Genomic DNA, 24,262 nt, shown 5'->3' with positions numbered 1-24,262 from the left:
ATTACTTAAAATGAGGGGAGGGTCCCTGGCTGGCTCAGTCCTTAAGCAGCAGACTGTTGTTGGTCCTGAGTTTGAGCCCCATGCTGGGCGGGGAGATTACTTAAAAAAACAAAATACAGATCCTCATCTGTAAATGGACATAATAAGTTCTGTCTTCTAGGGTTTATAAGGATTGTAAGAGGTAAGGTATGTGACTTGTCTTGAGCAGAGCAGGAGCCCCATGAGTGGTAGATTTTACTTTAAGCAGTTAAAACATTTACCTTTTTATGTTTGCTGCTCACCCTGTCCAACACGAACTCCAGCAAACTCTCCCCAAAACCCTACCTCTCTTTTCTGCCCCCACCCCTCCCAATACTTCTCCCCTCCTGTATACCCACTTTTCCTGTGCCCAGGCGGGGAGGTGGGGTGGGGACCAGAGCTGGATGAATGAAAGGAAACAAACCTAAATAAACAATTTTGGGAAAAAACATTTGTTTCAAAATTTGTGTGTGTGTGTGTGTGTGTGAGAGAGAGAGAGAGAGAGAGAGAGAGAAACCTTTGTTTTCTAGGATATTTGGTGCCTGGGTGACTCAGTAGGTTAAGCATCTGCCTTTGGCTCAGGTCATGAATCCACAGTCCTGGAATCTAGTCCCACAGGGGGCTCCCTGCTCAGCGGGGAGCCTCCTTTCCCTCTCTTGCTCCCCCTTCTTCTGTCCTCTGTCAAATAAAATCTTAAAAACAAAACAAACAAATAAACAAACCCGGGGCGTCTGCGTATCTCAGTGGTTAAGCCTCTGCCTTTGGCTCAGTTATGATCTCAGGGTCCTGGGATCCAGCCCCACATCCGGCTCTCTGCTCAACAGGGAGCCTGCTTCCCCCTCTCTCTCTGCCTGCCTCTCTGCCTGCTTGTGATCTCCCTGTGTCAAACAAATAAATAAAATCTTAAACAAAACAAAACCAAACAACAACAAAACCCCTAGGATATCTGCAAAGCCCCGTAAAGTAGAACGGAAATTAAACACAAAACAAAACTGCATGTTCTACTGGTTGATATGGAAAGAAATCGCCAGCTTTTTGTGTGCCAAGGAGCTCCGGCCTTCAGGGACCATATGCCCACGAGCCAGAGCCCAACCGGGGGGAAGAAGGAAGGGCTTATAAACCGGGCGAGGAGTGGCAGCTTCTCCGTTCCACACCTAGGTCTTCAAGGCCAGGACTGATAGACACTCTCCTTGGAGGGCGCGCAGGGGGCAGCGCGGGTCCCGGTGAGTTCTCCGCAGAAGGCACCAGCTGCAGGCGCGCTGGGGCAGGAGCGCCACTCCAGCCGGGGTTCCCCACCTGCCCCGCAGGTTTCCTCCTCCGCCCGGGGGGGGGGGGCGGGTAGGGGAGCGCGGGCAGAAACCGCTGCAGCTCGTGGGGACAAACTGAGACCCCGAGCCCGGCGCCCACGCCCACTCGGCGGAGCCGTCGGGGCTCCCAGCGCGGCCGCCTAGCTCCGAGCGCACCACGACCCCCGGCACCCCGGGGGGGACCCCGCGCGGCCCGCCCCGCCCCCCACGTGACTTCCTGAAGGCCCGCGGGGCCCGCCTCTCCCGCCGCTCAGTTTCGTTTCCTCACGGGCCTCAGGCGGTCGAGTCTGGCAGTCGCGGCCACAGTTCCAGCGCGTCCCGTCCAGTCCCCAGGAGCGCCATGGCGGAGCTGGTCCCCCTGGCCGAGGAGCTGTCGTGCTCCATCTGCCTGGAGCCTTTCAAGGAGCCGGTCACCACGCCCTGCGGCCACAACTTCTGCGGCTTGTGCCTGGACGAGACGTGGGCCGTCCAGGGCTCGCCGTATCTGTGCCCGCAGTGCCGCGCCAGCTACCACGCGCGGCCGCAGCTGCGCAAGAACACGGTGCTGTGCGCGGTGGTGGAGCAGTTCCTGCAGGCGGAGGAGGCCCGGGCGACGCCCCCGCCCCCGGACGACTGGAAGCTGCCCACCCGCGCCGCCACGCCCAGCCCGGCGGGCCCAGTGGCCTGCGACCACTGCCTGAAGGAGGCCGCGGTCAAGACATGCCTGGTGTGCATGGCCTCCTTCTGCCGGGAGCACCTGCAGCCGCACCTGGACAGCCCCGCCTTCCGGGACCACCAGCTGCAGCCCCCCGTCCAGGACCTGATGCGCCGCAAGTGCCCCCGGCACAACCGGCTGCGGGAATTATTCTGCCCCCAGCACGACGAGTGCATCTGCCACATCTGCCTAGTGGAGCACAAGGCCTGCTCGCCTGTGCCCCTGAGCCAGGCCAGCGCCGACCTGGAGGTAGAGGGTGGCGGGCGAGGGCACAGGGCGGCAGCCTGGGTCTGCGGGGCGGAGCGTAGGGAGCCGTTGTGGGCATCGTGGTCCACTGAGGCTCACCGGGGGCAGGAGGATGGGTCTTGCCAGGCCCGAGAACCGGGGCAGGGGCGTCCCTGATGTCAGAGTGCAAAGGAGCAAGGAGATCATAGAGCCCCTCCTCCGTTATCCGTGGCCCACCGTCTTTCCCCTCCTCCCTGTCTTACAGAGGGGACCACTAAGGACAGCGGAGGTTGCCTGCGTTAAGTCTGTAGAGGTTTTCCCACGTCGGATATGAGCCCTGGAGGCTCCCTCGGTTCCTTCGTGGAATCTTGGCAGCATCCCAGAGGTGGATGTTATTCGGTCCATGGTACAGCTGAGGAAATGGAGGTCCAGAGTAGTTAATTTAGGGTGAGGTACCCCATTAAGTGGCCAAGCAGGCACCAGGACCGTGGCTGGTTGGACTCTACAGTTTGCTGCTTGTCCCCATGACCAGCCTGATACCCGAGTTCATGGAGCATGGGATCTTCCTGGAGGCTTGAGGTCACATGAACAAAAAGTTGGGGTGAGCCAAGAGTTCCAGTCAGCGGGAGGGTCATTATGAGCAGAAGGGTGGGCCAGGTGCCAGATAGCTCTGGGTGCTACCCAAAGGCAGAGCCAGACTCTTGCAGGGCAGTGCTCTCCATCCCTGTGGTGCAACTTCCGGCACAGCTTTGGCCCCTGGGCCGGAGTCTTCATCAGTAAAGTGAGGAGATGGGACCAGGTGGCTCCCTAAGGAGACTTCCAGGTCTGTGATGATTTTAGTGATTTGGGGGAGATCTTCACTTCCCTCGTACTTGTTTGTCACACACGCTTGGCTTTGTAATCCTTGTAATAGGCCTGACCTTGCCATCTCCCTGCTCCTCACCATTGTCCTGGCTTGCCAAGTCCTTCGATCAGCCTCCCCCTCTAGCCCTGCTGCTGCTCCCTACTGGGGCAGAGCCAGCCCTATCTGGGCAGTGCCCCAGCCCTGAGCAGCTGGCTTGTCTTGGCCAGTGGTGCAGGGTGGACTCGGGACTTTGGAGCCTCCCACATCCTCATGGAGAACTCAGGTCCTCAGTCTGTGAATAGATCCTCCACTTCAGAAAGTTCTCTACCCTTGGTGAGGGGACTGTTATCTCTCTCGAAGTCCTTGGGCCACGTTCCTTTGTCTGGAGTTACATAGGCCCTTCTCTCTGCCATCAGGGGACTGTCATATATGCATCTCATTTATGGTGGATAGAATTTTACCAAACATAGAGTTTTGCTGAGAGCAGCTGTTGGAGGTGGAACAGTCAGCACTCCCTGGGTTTTTCTGAGTTCTCTTCCAGCTCTGAGACCTGTGAGTCCAGATCTGCCTTGGCCTGGCCTTCTGCCTATGGCCCAGTTTATCTTGGCCACTGTTAGAGGCCAGGTCAAAGGGCATTGTCACAGAGGTTGAATCTGAAACACCATCAGTAACTTGGACTTTCAGGGTCAAGTTAGTGTGACCTTGATCCCTGCTTCCAGCCCTTAATCTCTGCTTCCAGCCCTTATAGTTGACTGTCACTGGGTTGTTCAAATCCAGATTCAAGGTCAGGTTTAGATCTGAATATCTCTAGTGGAGTGGGAGAGGCAGGAAAGTGGAGGGGGGCAGGCTGGAGGGTGTGGAGCCGGCTCATTAGGGGAAGTGTTTTTTCCTGGACATTTCCTGTGTCCTCAGTGCTTTAATTGTAGAATAACACTGGGACCTTGTAACACCAGTTAACAGTGAGGTGAGTCCATTCTTCGAAAGGATGGGTAACTCGCACCTTACAGTGTTGTTCTTAGCTTTCAATAAGTTAACACCTGTAAAGCACTAGCACGGGGCCCGGCTTGCAGTGCGTATATAAGAAACGCTAGCTGCTCTTATTCTGGGGCTGGGTTTTTTTCCCCTCCCCGTTTCTGTGCCCCAGCATGTCACCTGAGCAGGGAGAGGGGTTGCTCCCAATACGGATTCTGAAAATGTATAGAAATTCTAAGAGGCTCTGGATGATACTGTCTCCCTTCATGCGTAGTTGGCCTTGGTTCCTGGAGGTGACTAGGGACTTAACAATTCTGAGTCACCTTAGTTCCGTTTCAGCGATTTTGCTGATGGGGGGCTGGGCTACCGCTTGTTCATCCTTATTGCTAGTGTGTAGCCTGTGGAGGTCCCTTGGAGCCAAATAAATGAGCCTTGGGCCCTGACTCTTGTCCCGCTGCTTCCCCGAGGTTGACAGTGACTCTTCCAGCTGTCTTCTGGAATTGGCAGATGGTTCTGGGGGAGCAACCCCAGATGCCAGGCTTAATTCTCTGGATGGCCTTCTCCCAGCTCTGGGCTCCGTCATCCTTCCCTGCTTAATTAGCTCTCTGATTGTCAGTAAGCAGATTTTTCTTCCCTGCAGTTTTTGCTTTTCTCGTTGTTTGCAGTGGGAGAGTTGGCTCCAAAGACCTCATCTGCCATCCTTGAAGCAACCGTTCCAGCTTGTTCTTGGCTCTGTGTGAGCTCAGCCCCCTTGCTGGCCTCCTTGCCTCTGTTTCATTGTCTGAAAAATGGGTGTTAATGAAGAAGCTCCTGATAATGGAAGCGGATGTTTGGTTTGTCCTTACTAAAGTCCCTGCACTGTGCTGAGTTCATACGTTGTTTCAGTTAATTCTACTACTGGCCCTGGGAGGTGGAAACATTTGTATCTCTTTCTTGGCGGAGGGCACAGGTGAGAGATGTTGGGACAGCTCGCAACAGGGCCTGGCACTCTAGTCCCTCTGTCTCCAAAGCCTGTGCTCATAACTTCTTTCTCGTACTGTTGCTCTAGAAGTTTGAAGGGAGCCCATAAATATGAGAATGCTTCCAAAAGCCATAGGCAGGCAAGTCTTAGGGTGGCAGAAGCACCTGTGGGATAGATGCCAGGGCAGTCCCTGGTGTTGGGGGCTGGGCTCCAGTGATCTCTCATGCTGGTTGTTTTTGCTGCAGACCAAGCTGAAGCATAAGCTGACTGTCATCTACAGTCAGATCAATGGGGCCTCGAGAGCTCTGGAGGACGTGAGAGCCCGGCAGCACGATGTGCGGGTGAGTGACGGGGCTCTGCGGCTGACCTCCGCCCTGGGCTTGGGGTGGTTTCCCTCACGGAGTCAGGAAGAGATACCTGTCAAGACATCCAGAAAGCTGTGTCCCCAGGAAAGATTCTTTGTCGACCTAAACTGAGTGCATGAGCTCTGACCTTGTGTGGGGAGGACGGGGGCAATCATTAAAAATTAGGGCCATAGGGGCACGTGGGTGGCTCAGTGGGTTAAGTCTCTGCGTTCACCTCAGTTCATGATCTCAGGGTCCTGGGATTGAGCCCCACATTGGGCTCTCTGCTCAGTAGGGAGCCTGCTTCCTCCTCTCTCTCTGCCTGCCTCTCTGCCTGCTTGTGATCTCTGTCTGTCAAATAAATAAATAAAATAGTTTAAAAAAAAAAAAAGACATAGAGGGAAATTTAAAAAAAAAAAAATTAGGACCATGAAGTAGTCATAGAGGGGCGCCTGACTGGCTCAGTTGGTAGAGCATGTGACTCTTGATCTTGAGGTTGTGAGTTTGAGCCCCACATTGGGCGTAGAGCTTACTTAAAAAAAAAAAAAAAAAGATCGTGAGAAAAAAGTACTGATCTAAAAGGTGGTTATGATTTAAATGTGAAATAAAACGGGAAACAAAAGTGTATACCCACTAGAGTTCTATTTATAAAAAGCAAGTGTGTTGGTTTTCTAGAGCTAACCTAACCAGTTACCCCCAGCTCAGCTTACAGAGACAGAAATGTGTTCGCTCACAGTCCTGGAGGCCAGACGTTCAGAATCAGTCAGGGCCACACTTCCTGGTTCAAGGGACGAATCCTTCCTTGGCTCTTCCAGCTTCTGGAGGCTCAGGCGTTCCTGGGCTTGTGGCTGGTGTCACTCCAGCCCCGGCCTCTGTCTTCATATGGCCTCCTCTTTCCTCTGTGTCTTCTGTCACTAACAAGGACCTTTGTCACTGGATTTGGGGCCCACCCGGGTGGCCCAGGATACTCTCATCTCAAGATTCCTACCTTATTACACCTGCAAAGACTTTTGCCAAGTAACCTCACCTTCTCAGGTTCGGAAATCTGCACATATCTTTGTGGGGAGGGTCATCATTCAACCTGTTACAGGAAGTGTAGGAAAAAAGACTGAAAGGAAGTATAGTAACAGAAGAGTAGCAGAAGCATTGGATGAATAGAATGAGAGATTTTGGGGGGGGTCTAGTTTTTATAACTTTTGTAAGATTTTCAATATTATATATTAAAAGAATACATATGTGTTTTATATGTATAAGTAAAAGTATATATAAAATATATAATAAAATGATGTCATATATAATATCTATATGTGTTTTAAGTTTATTTATTTATTTATTTATTATTTTGTTTTACGTTTATTTAAGTAATCTCTGTGCCCACTGTGGGCCTTGAACTCATGACCCCAAGATCAAGAGTTGCATGTTCTTCTGACTGAGCCAGTTAGGCGCCCCTGAAGGAATATATTGAAAGAAGTTTTGAGTTTTAAATATCCCGCTCTAGAGCTGTAGCGTCTGGTTTTATGGTGGCAGCCTGTGTAATTAGATGAGTTCTGAGTTAGAATACCAGCTGTATTACAAAATAGCCTGTGATACTTGCCCGCTGTGGGCAGATCTCTGAGCCTCAGTTTTTCCAGCTGCACAGTGGGGTCACAGCTTTTCTCCGACGGTGGCCTTGTGGCTTAGGTGAAGGCATGTATGGGAAAGCATGTGTACTGTTTGGAGGGGGCGGGCTAAACTGAGATTTTACAGAGATTACCCACCACCACCACCACCAAATTCAGAGTCTTCAATAAAATAGAAGTTTCTTTGGCGCCGTTGGCAGCTAAGTGCTAGATGGGAGCCGCCCGGACTAGCGGCGGTGTTTCCGTTCCACATGATTGTGCAGGATTCAGAGTCTTTTCTTACTACCCGGTACTGCAGGGGGTTTCTCACCTCTGGTTGGAGCTGGGTCACCGTGACGTCTTTGTTCGAGCCTGCAGAAAAGGGGACAGGGGAGAAAAGTGTTGTGCTCGTGCTGCACTGGGAGCAGCTTAGTCCCGTGGCCGCATCTAGCTGCAGGGGTGGCTGGGGATGTCATCTGTGGCGGGATAGCCATGTACCCAGGGGTGTTCTCTTCCTAAGAGGAAGCCATTCTCTTTGTTCCTAAGCTCTACATAAAAAGCGTCACGCCCGAGTTGTCTTCTGCACGTTGTTTTTTCCCTTGTGGAAATTTGTCCGTGCCTTGCCCTAGTTAGATTAGTTTTCATTACTATTTAATATCCTAGTCTATGAATAACTTGAAGATTTGTATCTTACTGATAGATATTTGGTTGTTCCCAGGGTTCTGCTAATGCAAGCAGTTCTGCTAGGAGCGTTCTTGGGTCTGTCTCTGGGGCAGGGGTCTGAGTGTTTTTCTAGAGGCTATTGCCTGGGTTGGGGAGGAGCACCTTCAGATTCATTAGACTTTGCCAAAGTCCCGTGCAAAGCAGTTGTGCCCATCTGGTCTCCCACGAAGCACAGGAAAGAGTTCCTGGTGCTCCACATCTCACCAATATTTGGTACCGCGGGCTTAACTTCCTGGGCTCTCCGCTGTGTCTTGGCCCTATTAGGAGACTACAAATCGGAGGATGGAGCAGCTGAGACAGGAGTACATGGAAATCAAGGCACTCATCGATGCTGCAGAGGTCACCTCCACTCGGAAGATAAAGGAGGAGGAGAAGAGGGTCAATACCAAGTTCGACAACATCTACCAGATCCTTCTCAAGAAGAGGAGTGAGATCCAGAATCTGAAGGAGGCGGTTGAACTTGCCTTGACCAAGGGGGACGAGTTCGAGTTTCTGGAGGTAGGTCTCAGTGAAGACAGTTGAACGAGCTTCCTGCGTGCCATGACCCTGGTGACGGCAGGTGCTGTAGGGCATCCGGGAGACAGGGCCGGATGGGGTCCCTGGAAGCTGTCCTGAGACTCACCCAGTGTCCATTTGCTCTGTGACAGCTTACTGCAAACTTCATGATTCTGAAGAGCATTTTATTTGTTACCTCACCCCTTCTGAGACTTAGGGTTGGTGCTTGGCTTAAGGGCTTGCCGTCTGAGGGTTAGCTGGGCTGCATTCCTTTTGGAGCTACGGGTTGTCTTCCAAGCTCATGCAGTTGTTGGCCGAATTCGGTTCCCGTGGTGCAGGCCCCAGGGCCTGCTCTCCTGCTGGCTGTCGGCGGAGATCTGCTCTGGGTTCCTTGGCACGGTGGCCCTCTCTCCGCTTGCCAGCCACTTCTTCAAAGTGGAGAAAGAAAGCCTGGTCCCTTTTTCTTTCTTTCTTTCTTTTTTTTTTTTGCTGTGTAGATTACTTAGATTATTGGTCTTTTCTTTCTCCTTTTTATTTATTTATCTATTTTTAGATTTTATTTATTTATTTGACAGACAGAGATCACAAGTAGGCAGAGAGGCAGGCAGACAGAGAGAGAGGAAAGCGGGTTTCCTGCCAAGCAGAGAGCCCGATGTGGGGCTCAATCCCAGGACCCTGGGATCATGACCTGAGCTGAAGGCAGAGGCTTTAACCCGCTGAGCCACCCAGGTGCTCCTCTTTCTCCTTTTTAAAAATAAATTTCAATTAAGTAGGCTGCACACCAAATGTGAGGCTTGAACTCACGACCCCGAGATCAAGAGTCACATGCTCCACCAACTGAGCCATCCAGGCCCCCCCCCCTTTTTAACATTTTAATTCCAGGGCGCCTGGGTGGCTCAGTGGGTTAAGCCGCTGCCTTCGGCTCGGGTCGTGATCTCAGGGTCCTGGGATCGAGTCCCGCATCGGGCTCTCTGCTCAGCAGGGAGCCTGCTTCCTCCTCTCTCTCTGCCTTCCTCTCTGCCTACTTGTGATCTCTCTCTGTCGAATAAATGGATAGAATCTTTAAAAAAAAAAAAAATAAAAATAAAAAATAAAAAAACATTTTAATTCCAGTATCTAGTTAACATGCAGTGATATATTGGTTTCAGGTGTACACCAGATTCAGATTCCACAATTCTGTATACTCGGTGTTCATCATGATAAGTGTACTTTTAATGTCCATCACCTTGTTCCCCGATCCCGCCATGCCCCTCTGGTAACTACCAAACTGTTCCCTGGAGTTAAGAGTCTGTTTCTTGGCTTTGTCTCTCTCGCTCGCTCTCTTTCCCCTTTGCTCATTGTTTTGTTTGTTAAATTGCCATGAGTGAGTGAAATCGGGTGGTATTTGCCTTTCTCTGACTTAATGTTGCTTAGCATGCTAGCCTCCAGATCCGTCCATGCTGTTGCAAATGGTAAGATTTCATTCCCTCTTACAAGCCTGGTCCCTTTCAATGGCTCCCCCCCTGGTAAATCAGGCCCACCAGGATACTCGCCTTTCTGACGGACTCAAAACCAGCAGACTTCGGGTCTTCATTATATCTGTAGCATTCCTGCAGTTTTTCCGCATACGGGAACTGAGTCACGGGAGTGCTAGCCTAACGTATTCACAGTCCTGCCCATACTCGGGAGGAGGAGATCATACAGGGTACTCACCCCTGGACCAGGCGGGCATCTTGGGGGCCATCTTAGAGTGTTGCCGACTGCAAATGCCCCCGTCCCCTTCCCTCCTTTCCTCCTCCCGGTGGACCCTGGAAGTGTCTTTCTAAAGGACCTGGGTGACCTGTCCTTGTCAGCAGCCTCCTCTCTTGCCAGTCTCTGCCCCGCCCATGCTGTAAGCACAACAGGGCACCCGGCATTCCCCAGACACCCTGGGCATTGGATGGGAATGCCGTGCCCGACCCTCTCTGCCTCGTAAATCCTGTCCTTTCTCCAGGGCCACTCCAGCTTCCCCCCATCGTCCTTGGATCCTCTTGCTCTGCCGTCACTGGTGACCGAGCAGGTCGCACTGCTGTAGCCCTCAGTGGCCCGGTTTTCGATCTTCTGGTTGTGTGTGTTCGGATTGCCGCTTCTTTGGGAAGCCCCACCCCTTACTACTGCCCCTTTCTCCTGGCACACAGCGGGTGTTCCCTGAGCCCCATCGATGGGGCGACGACATCTCAGAGGACCGGAGTCCTTATTTTGGTCTTGGCGAGAGTACAGGAGTGGCTGGGAACCTTCTCTTCTCCCCGCATGGACTTCTTTCCATGCCTGGATTGGGCACCACTGACTTTCATCTCAGTATTCCTTCCTCTTTGTTGGCCTGGCTGCCTAGAGCTTTCTGAGAAGCATTCTAAGTCCCTACCTTGGGCCTCTTGATGCTGTATGACCCGATTTTATCTCAAAGTTTGGCACCCTCTGGCAGCTCCTTCCTTTTCACTGGATGTGCCCTGGCTGAACCCTTTGCGCCTTGAGGTGTCCCCATCCAGTTTTAGAACGTGTGTTCAGAGCTGGTCCTGGAGGGCTGCAGACTGGCCTGAGGCTCCTGTGCTTGGCCGGCCATGGCGGGAGGAACGGAAGAGCATTATCCGCCGGAGGGGTCAGAGATTTGTGTGTCCCAACTTTGTCCTTGCCACTAACTGGGAGAGTTACTGGCAAAATGCTTGTTGTTTCCTTTTTTTTTTCTTTTTCTTTTTCTTTCTTCCTTTCTTCCTTTCACACGTGTTATTTCTTGACTTCAGTTTCTCCGTTACTAGGTGAGTGGCCGCTGAGGGCCCTTCCAGGTCCAGAGAGCTGGCACTGAAAGTGGCCCGCTAGCCCCCAGCAATCTCTGGCCTGTCACTTGAGCACATGTGGGCAGAGGAAAGTCCTCCTGGGGTTTGTGAGGCCTGAGCCTGGGCCCTGGCTTCCCTGGAGCTGCCCGAACTAACGCCCTGGCCTGTTTCAGAAAGGGCTAAAGCTGCAAGGAGTGTCCACAAAGCCGGTCTACGTCCCCAAGGTGGAGCTAAATCAGGAGCTGATAAGGGGCGTCTGTCAGGGCACCTCAGACCTCAAAGACGAGCTGAAGCGGTATATCAGGCAGTCCCAGGACAAGAAGCCCGAGGAACCCACCAGCTCAGGTAACCATTAGCAGTCCCTGTGCTTCCCTCCTGGGACCCCTGAGATGGGGGTGTCCCCTTGAGGTTTAGGGGTGGGGGAGGGTCTCGGTCCATAGCACTGGGGCTTGAGTTGCATCTGCCCTGCATCTGGGAGGTCGCAGAGAAACATCTTGAGTTGCAGCCATCTTTCTGAAAACATTTCTGGGCGCCTAGGTGTTAAATGATGGGGCTTTCTGGGCAGGCTGTTCTTGGGTGTGATCGAGAGGCTGGCTCAGGTGGCTTTCAGATGGACTCTGGGTTATCAGTGTCTTTGGTGGGGAATGGCTAGTTTTGGGGTCAGAGAAACCTGGCATTCCCCTCTGACACCCCCTTTCTTTGCCCATTGTATCCAATCTAGGACCAGATTTTACTTCTTAAATTTCTCCTGACTCAGTCCACTGGTCCCACTGCCAGCCAACACCTGCCTGCTTTCTGTTGCCCCCACCTATGTCAACTTTCTAGAAAGTCCTTCTGCATTCACTCCTGCTGCAGCCAGAGAGAGCTTTTCAGGGTGCAAATCTGATCTCCTGGGACCTTCTCCCCTCACTCTGTTCAGAGAATTTCCATTGTTTTTGGATTTCAGATCACACTGTTGTCACTATTCTCCAGGCCCCTCCCTAGTCAGGCCCTGTCCATTCACCAGCCTTGAAGCACCCCCTCCTCCCACACATCTCTGTGCATGCCCTTCCTTGCATATGCCAAGCTTCCTGCCACAGGGCCTTTGTATGTGCCCTTCCCACTGTCCAGAAGGCTCAGACTCCACCATCCTCACAAGTTCACTCCTCTCACCCTTCAGAGATCAGCTGAAATACTGTATTTCTCAGCCAACCTCCCCTGTCACTACCACTCCCACTCCTCAGACTAGGTCCCAGGATCCTTATGATCCCTTTGCACAGGAGCCTTTGCACATCTGTCATTTTGTTCTTCCCCCGCTAGATTACAGTCTCTGTGAGGGCAGGGGCTTGGTCTGTTTGTCATCCAACTCTCTCTCCCCAGTGCCTAGCACAGAGCCTGGCACATAGCGAATCTTCCAGTGTAATCCCAGGGGTGGGGCTTGGAGAGCCGAGTGTCCTTGTGGAAGGGCCTCTGAAACCGGCATGGCATGCTGTGTGCAGAGGGGATGGCTGTTGACGAGCTGGCCATGCATATATTTGTTTTCCTGCTCCATCAGTAATTGCTGGTCTGGGGCAGGGTGATGGAAAAACCAGGGGGTGAGGAATGAGGCCTCTTGGCCTCTTTGCCGCAAGCAAAGGGCTTGTCCCCACTGACACCAGAAGATCCAGAACCTCAAGAGAGGCTCCAGAGGTCATGGAGCAGGGCGCTGACAGAGAAAACATTGACCCCAGCTACATTTTCAGCCAGAGAAAAGAGGGACACACCAAACCCTTTTCGTGCTCTTGTTTCTAGCTCTTGTAAAGGATTGGGTAGGGAAGGTCAGTGAGATCACCTTTGTAAGCCCTCTCTCCACCTGCCCCTGGCAAAGCTGGCCCCAAAGCTAGGGTTGCTTTGGAAGAACTAACCCCTTCTTCTTTGGCACAGGGAACCCTGGAGAGCATGGCCCAGCACCCACGCACAAACCCACCCACTCTGCGAAAAAGGGCCCTAGTAAGTAACCTTGCTGCTGTTCTGGGGCTCCTGTCAGCCTGTCCCAAATGGCTGGGGGCGGGGGAGGGGCAAGTGCCTCTGCAGAGGAGTCTGGCTAGAGGGGCTGTTGCGGGGACTCCCCTGGGGTGTTCAGCAGGACCAGCTATGCAGGAGCCTGGGCCAGCAAGGTTACCAGCACCTGCTCCTCTTGAGAAATAGTTGCTGACACCCAAGTTTTGGCCCTTGGGCAGAGCGCCCCCTGGAGGAGCTTGACGCAGGTCCTGAGGAGCAGTGGCTCCCCCCTCACCCAGAAAGGAGTTCCGGGGGGAATTCAGAGCGGTTCCCTCTGGAGTCATCCTGTGCTGCTGCTCTCAGAGCATCCCGACCTGTGCCTGTCGTCACTATCCTGAAAAGTCAGTGTTCCCTGAGGAGTGCTGCCCCTGGGAGCCGCGGGAACTCTGGGTCTGTGCTGCCGCTGCTTGGTTTTAGAGTTTAGGCTGCCTTTGGCAGACAGATGTGTGGTATTGGTCTCCGAACGGAGTACAGAGCCAGGGACAGCGATGCCTGGTGTGGATGGAGCAGGTGGCCCCCAGCTCAGCGAGCAGATGTGGAAGGGCACCTGGTGTGACCAGTGAAAGGAAGAGTCAGTGAACAGGCTCTGGGCACCCATGTCCGCGGATGGCCCCCCGCCCTTCTCCCCCAGAGCTGCCCCAGATCACAAGCACTGCTCTTAACAGGAGTGAGCTGGGGATGCTGGCTGAGACGGGACAACTGGCAGGGGAGGAGTGGATGGATGTCACAGCGTAGATGAGACTCAGGACAGCCGTGAGGGCCAGGGAGGGGGCTGTACCCTAGGCGGCGGCTCAGCCTTGGGTCCTCCCAAGAGGCCCGTCCTGCGGGAGAGGGCGTGGCAGGAGGCGATGGGGCCAGAGTGAAGACAGCATCTGGACAGAGGACTTGGAAGTGGGAGGAAGGGAGAGCGGTGGGGTGTGTGTGTGTGTGTGTGTGTGTCCTGTGGGGCTGCGTGGGGGCTGGCGGGGAAGTAGAGGATGATAGGAGAGAGCAGGGTTTGTCTGCGGGCAGGGGGAAGATCCACAGCACCCCTTTTCACTCCAGTGGTGGGGATGGTGGTGGAGGGAACCTGGAATCTAGCTCACGTAGACTTGAGTATGTTTCAGACCCACCAGGGGTGTATAAAACACGGGTCGCTGGGCCTCAGCCCTCGACTGTCAGAGTCAGCAGGGTCCTGGGTGGGACTCAAGAGTGTAAATTCAGGTTTTGTTGTTGTTGTTGTTGTTGTTGTTTTATTTGACAGAGATCCCAAGTAGGCAGAGAGGCAGGCAGAGAGAGAGGAGGAAGCAGGCTCCTTGCCGAGCAGAGAGCCCGATGCGGGGCTCGATCCCAAGACCCTGGGATCATGACCTGAGCTGAAAGGAGAGGCTTTAACTCACTGAACAACCCAGGCGCCCCTACATTCAGTTTTCATAGGTGCACGTTCCAGAGAATTTTTCAAAGACTGTTGTGATAATTTGGCAAGCACATTTCTTTGCTGATTCCCTTTTTTTTGGGGGGGGGGTGTTGGAGTATTTTTTCTTTTCTAGAGATATAATTTATCTACAGTACAATGTGCAGATCTTAAATGTGCACTTTGATAATTTTGACAGGTGTGTATGTGTGTTACTGTTACCCAAATCAAGTTAAAGAGTTAATTACCCCAGAAAATTCCTTCATGCTCCTCCTTGTCAGTCCCAGGCCCCAAAACCACTGACGCAGGTTCTGTCACCATAGATTCATTGGCTTGTTTCCAGGGAAAACATCCTAGCTCTATTTGTATGGGTCACATTCATGCAAATGATTGTTATAATGGCAGTTTTTTAAAAGAGATTTTACTTATTTGTTTGAGAGAGCATGCACAGGAGAGCACAAGAGCATGAGCGGAGGGAGGGGCAGAGGGAGACGGAGAAGCAGGCTCCCCGCTGACATGAGGAGCCTGACATGGGGCTCGACCCCAGGACCCCAGGGATCATGACCTGAGCTGAAGGCAGCCGCTTAACCACTGAGCCACCCCGGCGCCCCTGTTACGGTGTTCTGAAAGTGTCCCCGTGCTGTGCTTCACAATATCAATTTGGAAAATTTTCTTTTTCAGAAGAAGAAAAGAAACCCAAGAAACCTCGTAAGTTATGTGTTTGTGCGTCTTATTGTTTCTTGGGATTGCCCGAGTGTGGAACCGACGGCTGGCCGCAAAGGCTGACCTCTCTGGTCAGGGTTCTGTGATTACGCTCTGGGGTGGTCGGCGGGCCCGAGGTTGGGGGTGAGCACGAGTGCACGTGAGCAAGACGAGCGATGCGTGCAGCCCTGTCTGGACTTGGCTGTGTCGCTCCGGCTATCTAGGTGTGTGCGTGGAAGTAGTTCTTGAAGATCAGTGTGGAAGGGAGGACGGGCCATCGGGCCACCGTAGCGTGTGTCCAATTCATATTTCTCCTCCTCTGGTTCATCCCCAGCCCCCGCCTCAGCCTTCAAGATGCCCACCTTAGGAGCCTTGGCCACCAAGATGCCTACCTTCGGAGCCCAGGGAGAGTCCGTGGATCTGGAGGGTGAGTCCTAATTCCTAAGTCCTGGGCCAACCCGGAGGGTGAGTTCTTTGGACTGGGGGCAATGTGGGGTGTCCACACTGAGTTTGTTCTGAAAAACGGCTCTCCGTGTCCTCATCCAGGTATAGGCAAAGCCCCTACTGCACAGCCCAACGCGGCGGCCGTCAAGGCCAAGGTGCTGGAGACCTTCTTAGCCAAGTCCAGGCCGGAGCTCCTGGAGTGTGAGTAGCGTCGGCTCTGAGGAGCGGTCCTGTTGGCTGTCAGGCTCTTCTCTGCAGTTTTACTCTCTGCTCTCTACCCTCATCTCTGTCTGGACATCCAACTTGGTTCCCCCTTCCCCTTGTTAGCCACTGGCCTGTCCTCCACTTTGCCACAGCCTTGCTCGCTCCCTTTTCAGCACGCGCTCCCCCCCCCCCGCCCCACCACCACCAGCTCAGCCCCCCCCTTTCTCTGGGCCCACATCTGCTGCCCAGCCCATGCCTCGGGCATTGCTGGGGCCCCACTGCCAGCACCCCCACTCCAGATTTCTCCTCAGCTCCCCTGCCATTCCAGAGGCTTCCAACTTGCCATACTGGGTCCTCTCCCTGCCCACCTACCTTCCTCTGCTTCACAGAGAAGAGGGGCCCCTCGGCCTCTTGTTGCTGCCATCTCTCCTGCATCTCCGCTTGCCGCCTCCCCCCCCCCCCCGCCCCCCTCCTCCCCACGGCCAGTCTGGCTCCTCCTGCTCTGTCTGCGCTCAAGCTCTCAGTCAGGCTCTCCTGGGGCCTACCCCCCCCACCCCCTGCAACAGCGTGTTTAAATTCCCCTCGTTGCAAAAGCAAAAGCAAAACAAACAGGAATACTAAAGCCGCCAATGCAGACAGCCTCCCTTTCACCTGAATACTGGGGAAAACTACAGATTCCTGGGCCCCCAGCCCAGGCTGCAAGGTCAGGCTGCTGGGGACCAGCCCAGAAAGCTGGGGGGGGGTAATCTTTCCTCCATGATCCTTCTGAGGGAAGTTGGAAAAATACAGCCACATGGCTGTGGCTGCGTGTCAGAACCCCCTGGGGCCTTGACCCCGTCCCGCTGCTGCCCGAGCTTTCCCGGGGCTGTGGGGGGACAAGAAAGAGCCGCGAGTCTGGCCTCTGTCCCTGCCCTGCAGCAGGCCAGCTCTGGCCGAGGGTAGCGGCAGACCCCATGCTGCTAAACGTCAAGGACGCCTTTCAACCTTCAGTGTGCTGGACTTCTCAGCCACATCACTGTGCTGGACTTCTCAGCCACATCAGTCCTTCTCTAAGGGAACAGTCCCTGGGCTCCCCTGGGCGCCACCTGCCCCTCTGTTCCTTCTTAAGCACCTTTGCGAACCTGTCCTTCCTTGACTGCCTGGAAGCGGTTGGCAGTCCTTCAGCACCAGCTCTAGGCTCCTCCTGCTTCCCATCTGCACCCACTTGGATGCAGTACCCGAGACCTCCCGCTGCAGATGGCGCCCTGGCCTCCCTTTCTCCACAGGTGCAGCGGGTTGAGCTGTCTTGGGGCAGTGGGGGGAGGGGGAAACTTCCTCTCCAGAGCTTCCTGCTGTTCCCACTTCCTTGCAAGACCCAGGCTTGGTGCGGTTGGGCTAACCACCGTGGGGCTGCTGGTGGCACACAGAACCACGGGTTTCTGGAGCCCTGGGCTCCTGGAGAGTAGCCATGTGAGCAAAGAAAGGGAGTTCCAGCAACGCAGGACTGTAGAGAACATTTTCCCTCCTCTGTTTATTTTGTCCCCCTGGGGTGTGGTGTTGGGGGTGGCTTAGGCCTCCTGGAAAAACATCCTGCCCAGAGCCATCCAGCAAGGGAATGGCAGGCCGTGGTGAAACCCCCGGGTCTTGGTTTCCAGGTTCCCAAGCTAAGGATTTCCCCTCCCCCAGGCTGCCTGGGGAATCTGTCTCCCACGGTTGGGGGTGCTCCTGGGAGGGGAAGGGCAGAGATGGGTGTGTCCCACGAAGGAGGTTGAGCGTAGGGACAACACACAGCTGAGCTCAGTCTTCGGGTCTCCTGGAACCGTGGGAAGTGTGGTGGGAAGGGTGGGGAGGCCATGCGCGTGTCCCAACCAGGAATATTCAGGTAATTTCTGTGTTTGGCTCCCTGTTGTCCACCAAGTAAAGTCTAGACCCTTTAGCTCTCTGCCCTGTGTCCCCAACATGTCTCCCTTCTTCTGCTAGGGCCTCTCTCCCAGCTCCCTAGCCTTCCCTGGTCCCAGCACGTGCTCACCCTCCCTGTGACTCCAAGCTTTGCTCTCGCTATCCCCTCTGCCCAGAATGACCTCACCCCATGTTGCTTGCCTCTGTTTAATATTTCTCAGCTTCCTGTTGCTTGGCACCAATTCCAGCCTACCTGCGAGATGTTCCCCTGTGCGCTCCCCACCCTCCAAGTAGAGCCACTGGTCCCTAGAGCGTGCGCCCACCCATTGAGCAGAGTGCCGCCTCACAGTGTTGTCACTGATGGGCTGGCCTTGCCCTGAGGTCGGATACCATGTCTAGTCAGTGTCATGCGTCTTGCCCAGAATCAGGTGCTTGGTCAATGGATTTGGGTGGATGAATGGTCACTCATCTGGGTGACTGATAGATGGACAGTTGGCTGGATTGATGGATAGACAGATGGACACATGTCTGGCTGGCTGGACAGAATGGATGGATGGATGGGTGGATGGATGGATGATGGGCAGATGGATACATATATGGATGGATATATGGGTGGATGGGTGGGTAGGTGGATGGATGGGTGGGTGGATAGATGGGCGGATGGATGGATGAAAGGAAGGAAGGGTGGATGGCTGGATGGGTGGGCAGGTGGGTGGATGGATGGATGGATGGACTGATGGATGGGATGGATGGATGGATGGACTGATGGATGGGATGGATGGATGGACTGATGGACGGGATGGATGGATGGATGGATGGATGGATGGATGGGCAGGTGGATGGAGATGGTTGGATGGGTGTAAGGGAGGAAGGAAGGGAAGGGAAGGAGGGAAGGGTGGATGAGTAGGTAAGTGGATGGATGGGTGGGAGGATAGATGGATGGACAGGAGGCAGGATAGATGAATGGGTAAAATAAATGAATAAGTACTACCAGTTGGGGGAAATGTTTATATGGGAGAGCCCTTTGGGCTTCTTGTAACTGATTCCTTGGGTCATGCCTTCTTAGATGCCGTTAAATTCAGCCTGGACTACAACACGGCCCACAACAAGGTGGCGCTGTCAGAGAACTACACGGTCGCCTCTGTGGCTGAATCACCCCTGAACTACCAGCCGCATCCCAAGAGGTTCATGTACTGCTCTCAGGTGCTGGGCCTGCACTGCTACAAGAAAGGGATCCACTACTGGGAGGTGGAGCTGCAGAAGAATAACTTCTGCGGGGTGGGCGTCTGCTACGGCAGCATGCCACGCCAGGGCCCCGAGAGCCGGCTCGGCCGCAACAGCGCCTCGTGGTGCGTGGAGTGGTTCAACACCAAGATCTCTGCGTGGCATAACAACGTGGAGAAAACGCTGCCCTCCACCAAGGCCACGCGGGTCGGCGTGCTGCTCAACTGTGACCATGGCTTCGTCATCTTCTTTGCCGTCTCCGACAAGGTCCACCTGATGTATAAGTTCAAAGTGGACTTCACGGAAGCGCTGTACCCTGCCTTCTGGGTGTTCTCTGCTGGTGCCATGCTCTCCATCTGCTCCTACAAGTAGGCAGGCCACAGGCGCGGGCCTCTGCGGGCCCCGGCTTGTGGCGACAGAGCCACAGGTGGACCTCTCTACAGGTCTCCTGTGATTCCCCAGGGGTTGAGAGTGTTGGGGGGTGGGGACTGGTGGGAGGTGGGGGTCGGGGGATGGAGTAAGAGGAGAGATCCGGCCAGAGCAAGGGGTGGGGGTGACGGCATCACGGCCCAGGAGGCATGGCCACGTCCTGGTGCCTGTCAGGGCAGGGTGACCTCCTCCTTGTTCTGGTAGGTCTCCAACTGCTGGCAGCTGGACGGGGCTCTGAGCGCCCTTCTCTGTTGCAGGGAGTCTGCAGCCGCTGCGTGCTCTTCCCCAGGTGACGTGGCGTGAGCTCCTTTGCTGCCTGGAAAAGCCTTCGGATCTTAGTGTTTTGATTACTTCCATAGGGCTATTCAACTCAATAGATTTTTTAAAAATTCCAAAATAACTGAATTTCAATATTATTCATCCTTCCCTGCTAACGTGGGGGGATTTGGGTATTTTATGTCCTTAAGAGAAACTACCCATGGCAGATCTCCACCTAGATGAGAGTTTCTGGAAGGTGTGTGTCCTCTCCCCGCACTTGAGAATAGCCCTGCTCCCCTTCCTCTCCTCCTGCCTCACACACCCCGTCGATGGTTTTCAAATGTTCAATGCGACAGGAAACTTTCCAGGCTAAGGTTTCGAACCATGATCTGGATCAGCCTCTGTGGAATTTGTGATTCAAGGTCAAGGTGACCCAGGTCCCATGGATGGAAACCCCTCCCGTTTCCGACTCTTGGCAGACATTCTTTGGCTGTACCCAGAGCTTGGGGGAGGCTTTCTTCCTGTAGCTTAGGCTTTGGGGCAAGGAACTCCATGGGGCAAGAGCGACCCTGCTCTGGGTTGACAGAGTGTGGTGGTTTTGCGCCTACTAGAGTGTCGTCTTGCCCTCCTACTGCTGACTGGACTCCGTGATAGCCTTTCCTACCCAGGACTGAGATCCTGGATTGGCTGGTGGAGAGACCATGGTGGCCAGCACAGGACAACTAGGCTTTCTCTCCATAGCCTGTGGTCACGCGGGTGGGTCCTGCAGGGCTGCCTCCGGGACCACACTAGCTCACCTGCTGGGGTGACTCCCTGTGGCCCACAGCCTTTCTGGCAGATCCCTGGGAAGCAGGAGCATTCCTGTTTATCCCTGGCCACAGGCTGCACACCCGGGGCTGGCCCTCATGGCAGTCAGATGCCCGTCACTCGCTCTAGCCTCTGCTCTTTGCCTCCTTTGAGCTAATTCCAGATATTGGGCTTGACCAGGCTAGGGCGCCCAGAGACTTTAAGGACCAGGGAGAGAACGCCCCACGGGGCTCAAGCACAAGGGGCTAATTTTCCTGCAGCATTTCTGTGCAGTGAAAATAACCCCAGTCTGCAAAGGAGAAGGAGGGAATGGACTGCCAGAATTTCCCGAGCTCCTTATATCCTGATGGGATGTAAAATCCCAATCCAATGTGGGAGGAATTTAGCCTCCCGTTGGTGAAATGAAGCCTGTGCTGGACACTCCTGAGGTGGGGAGGGGGCTCAGATCAGGCTCTTAGTGGTGTTAGACAGAGGTCATCATTGGGGATGTGGGGACCCCAGACCTCTTCTATGAATATGTGAGAATTTAACACATCTCTGGCCTCGTGCTGGAATTCCGGGGCACTCCAGTCAGGCCCGGAGCCCTGGAAATTCCCGACAGGTGTGAAAGGACTTCCACTTCCTTGGGAGGGAGGAGATCCCTACAGTAGGGAAGATCCTCTTTGTAGGAAAGGGATCCCTACAGTAGCCGAGATGTGTGTGTGTTTGTTTTTTTAAAGTTTTCCTCCTCTGATCCTGGGAAGAAGAGCTCTTTGGTGATTCTTCTCTGCTGTTGGCCCAGGTCAAAAGCATCTTCATTGATGTGAAACAAAAGCCTGGTCTGAAGCCAGTTTCCACCTGGGAGACAGCTGGGCTGAGAGGAGGGGAGCGCTGCAGCGGAGCTGGGGTCCTGCCCTGGCTGTCCGCTGCAGATCTCAGCTCGGGAAGCTAGCTCCCCTCTGTGTGTGAGGGGCAAGCAGGTAACCCAAGCTGGGCTCTGGGCAAGGTGCTCTGGAGAGGCAAACCCTTGCTGTTTTGAGCCATTGTGTGTGCAGCGGTGACACTTAATGGTCCCTTGCCACTGCCCCACCCAGATTCCTCAAGGTCAGGCCAACTTTGTGTTCGTCTGACGTCTCGTTTCGCAAAATAAATCAGAAGAGATGGTATTGGGTTCCTCCGCTCACTGCTCTGGCCATCCCATCCTGGAGGGGGTGCCTCCTAGACGCCTCTTGGTGCCCTGGGGAGGAGTCAGAAATCCCTAGAAACACCAACAAAACTACCGCCCCAGAGGAGGGTGTCAGGGACTGACTCACCCACTCTGGCGTGAGCAGGTCACGGTCAGCTTTTTGTATGATCCAGGACTGGCCGGTGCCTCTGTTTTCGTTCCTCTGAAATGGATCTGTGATCTCCAACTGATACTGGGACATCATCTCTTTATTCTTCCTCGCCCACTGTTGATTTTAGTGAATTCGGAATATTTGAGCTATTATTTCATGAGCTGTTTTGTTTAAGGAGCTAATTCTTAAAGAGATACTTGGGGCTGTAGACACAGATCTTTTTAAACCCACGAGAACTACGAGGGCGGAGGCTGGCTGACCTGCTTTGGAATCTGTGAATGTCACAAAGCAGTGTCTGGTGCTCCTTTCTGCAGCCCAGATGTTGTGTGAGTGTCTACACACGCTGAAACGTACAGCAGGTCTGAGCATTGTGAATTCTCGTGAATTCCTTTCCCTTTCCCTTTCCCTTTCCCTTTCCTTTTCCTCCCTCTCTCCCTCCCTCTTTCTCTCTCTTGCTTTTCTTTCTTAAGTTTTCATGAATTCTTGAGCCCAAGGGAAGTTCCCTGCCATAGACTGGACGTTTGTGTTGCCTCAAAAATCATATGTTGAAGCCTAACCCCCCGTGCGATGGAAAGGGGTGGGGGATTAGTTCATGAAGGCAGAGCCCTCATGAATGAGATTAGTGCCCCTATGAAGAGACACCTGTAGAGCTCCCTCGCCCCTTCTGCCTTGTGGGGGACGTAACAGGAAGGCAGCTGCCTGAAGTTCAGACTTGGAATGAACCAGCGCGGGATCTTGGCTGGATCTTCCAGCCTTCAGAATTGTGAGAGGGGCGCCGGGGTGGCTCAGTGGGTTAAAGCCTCTGCCTTCGGCTCAGGTCATGATCCCAGGGTCTTGGGATCGAGTCCTGCATGGGGCTCCCTGCTCAGCGGAGAGCCTGCTTCCTCCTCTCTCTGCCTGCCTGCTTGTGATCTTTCTCTGTCAAATAAATACATTTAAAAAAAAAAAGTGTGAGAAATAAATGTTTGTGATTTAAGCCACCCAGTTTCTGGTGTTTTTGTTACAGCATCTCAGACTAAAACCCCAAGTGACTGCAAAACTGAATAAAGGAAACCTCATTTAAAATGGAGTTGGGGGGCACCGGGATGGCTCAGTTGGTTAAGGGTCCAACTCTTGGTTTCAACTCAGTTCATGATCTCAGGGTCATGAGATTGAACTCCACCACGGGCTCCAGGCTCAGCACTGAGTCTGCTTGTCCGTCTGTCCCTCTCCCTCTGTACCCCGCCCCCCCCCCCCCCCCCCCCCGCTCATGCTCCCTCTCTCTCTTTCTCTTGTAAGTAAATGAAATCTTTTTTGAAAAATGGAGTTGGGAGGCTGGCAGGGGGAGCTCTCATGCTGTACCACTGCTTGCAGCCCTTTGCAGACCCAACGGGAAGAGAGTACCTTGCCGGAAGAAGCCTACACTTTACTACTCCATCAGGAGGAAGGGAGATTTTCTCCTTCCCTGCAACAGCCCAGCCAGTGATAAACCGTTACAGCTCAGCCAGGGAAAAGTCGCTACACTTGAACTCCCAGTTTACTCCTAACAGAATGTAACAGCCCTCCCAACCACCCCACCACCACCTTTCCTCTGTAAAAGAATGTTCCTCCTCTTTGTTCTCAGGCCTTGTGTGTGGTTTTGCCCTGACTTGCATTTCCTGAATTGCAATTCTCTGCTATTCCTGAATAAATCTATTTTTGCTGATAATACAATTTTAATTTTCAAGGTTAGCGTTACCTTCTGGGTTTGTCAGCCAGAAGTGTCGGTGGCCTGGGGACCCCGGAAGTGTGGCTGCTGTCTGGAACAGAGGCAGTCCCGCTGGGACAGTGTCCTCCAGCCTGTAGAATCCAAACTCCAGACTGTCAGCAGAATTGTGTCACAATTCTGGAGGTGCTGTCAGCATAAAGGTGGTGGGATCGCAATTTTTTTTTTAAAAAGATTTTATTTATTTCACATGGGGGGCGAGGGGCAAGACAAGCCAAGGAATCAGGAGGCAGAGGGAGAGGGAGAAGCAGACTCCCCACTGAACAGGGAGCCCCATGTGGGACTCGATCCCAGAACCCTGGGATCATGACCTGAGCCTAAGACAGACGCTTAACTGACTGAGCCACCCAGACACCCCCATCCTTTTGGTTCTTTATGAGGAATTCCAGTTTGCTTACAGCGCCCATCTTTCCTGTATGTCATGTACTTTATCTATTAAAGCCCTTAGCTAATTAATGCCAATTGTTTCCAGTCCCCAGTCTGATCATTCCAACATCCCTGCCATGTGTACCCTGTCTCTTCAGATTGTGCTTTTTGCCTTTGGCTCTGCGTTGTAACTTGCTGGCTCGCCCCACGTGATGTAGTAGGCGAAAGGAATTGCTGTCGATAGGCCTTTGGTGTAGGGGGTGGAGACGGGGTCCATAGTCCTGAGATGAGGTCTCAGACTTGGGTGAGCCTATGCCCCTGGGCCGTGAGCTTCCCAAATATTTCTCAGTTTTATTCTCCTCCCCTCAAATAGGACAGGACGGCTAGCAGGGGCTGGAATGGGGTGTTTCTCTGCCCCCGGATCTGCCAGGCTCTAATAAAACCCCCGCTGGGCTGGCAGTGGTTAAGCGGTTTCTCCTGAGGGCAGGCCTTGTTACCAAGGGCAGAG

The 24,262-nt window shown here is 53.7% G+C and overlaps 1 protein-coding gene across 2 annotated transcripts; it reads left to right on the top strand.

Moving 5' to 3' along the window:
* The first annotated feature begins 1,568 nt into the window (after positions 1 to 1,568).
* On the top strand, positions 1,569 to 22,624 carry TRIM25 (tripartite motif containing 25). Of its 2 annotated transcripts, XM_059147543.1 has the most exons (10): positions 1,569 to 2,268; positions 5,267 to 5,362; positions 7,951 to 8,184; positions 11,144 to 11,315; positions 12,873 to 12,938; positions 15,064 to 15,090; positions 15,419 to 15,511; positions 15,631 to 15,729; positions 18,677 to 19,202; positions 19,521 to 22,624. In XM_059147543.1, exons 1-10 carry the CDS (start codon positions 1,666 to 1,668, stop codon positions 19,564 to 19,566), a joined length of 1,962 nt encoding a protein of 653 aa, XP_059003526.1. In that variant the 5' UTR covers positions 1,569 to 1,665; the 3' UTR covers positions 19,567 to 22,624. The 2 variants fall into 2 exon arrangements, with proteins under 2 accessions (XP_059003526.1, XP_059003524.1); XM_059147541.1 differs by having other exon boundaries at positions 1,574 to 2,268; positions 18,677 to 22,624.
* Positions 22,625 to 24,262: the final 1,638 nt, after the last annotated feature.

This window comes from Mustela lutreola, chromosome 15 (assembly GCF_030435805.1).
Source record: "Mustela lutreola isolate mMusLut2 chromosome 15, mMusLut2.pri, whole genome shotgun sequence".
NCBI lineage: Eukaryota > Metazoa > Chordata > Mammalia > Carnivora > Mustelidae > Mustela > Mustela lutreola.
The sequence above is the reverse complement of the archived record's forward strand: the minus strand, read 5'-3'. Positions and strand labels throughout refer to the sequence as shown.

Coding starts and splice junctions, on each gene's coding strand:
- TRIM25 (XM_059147543.1), top strand. CDS start 1,666: ATGGCGGAGCTGGTCCCCCTGGCCGAGGAGCTGTCGTGCTCCATCTGC. Junction 5,363..7,950: donor CCCGGCAGCACGATGTGCGG/GTGAGTGACGGG, acceptor TGGCCCTATTAG/GAGACTACAAATCGGAGGAT. Junction 8,185..11,143: donor ACGAGTTCGAGTTTCTGGAG/GTAGGTCTCAGT, acceptor GGCCTGTTTCAG/AAAGGGCTAAAGCTGCAAGG.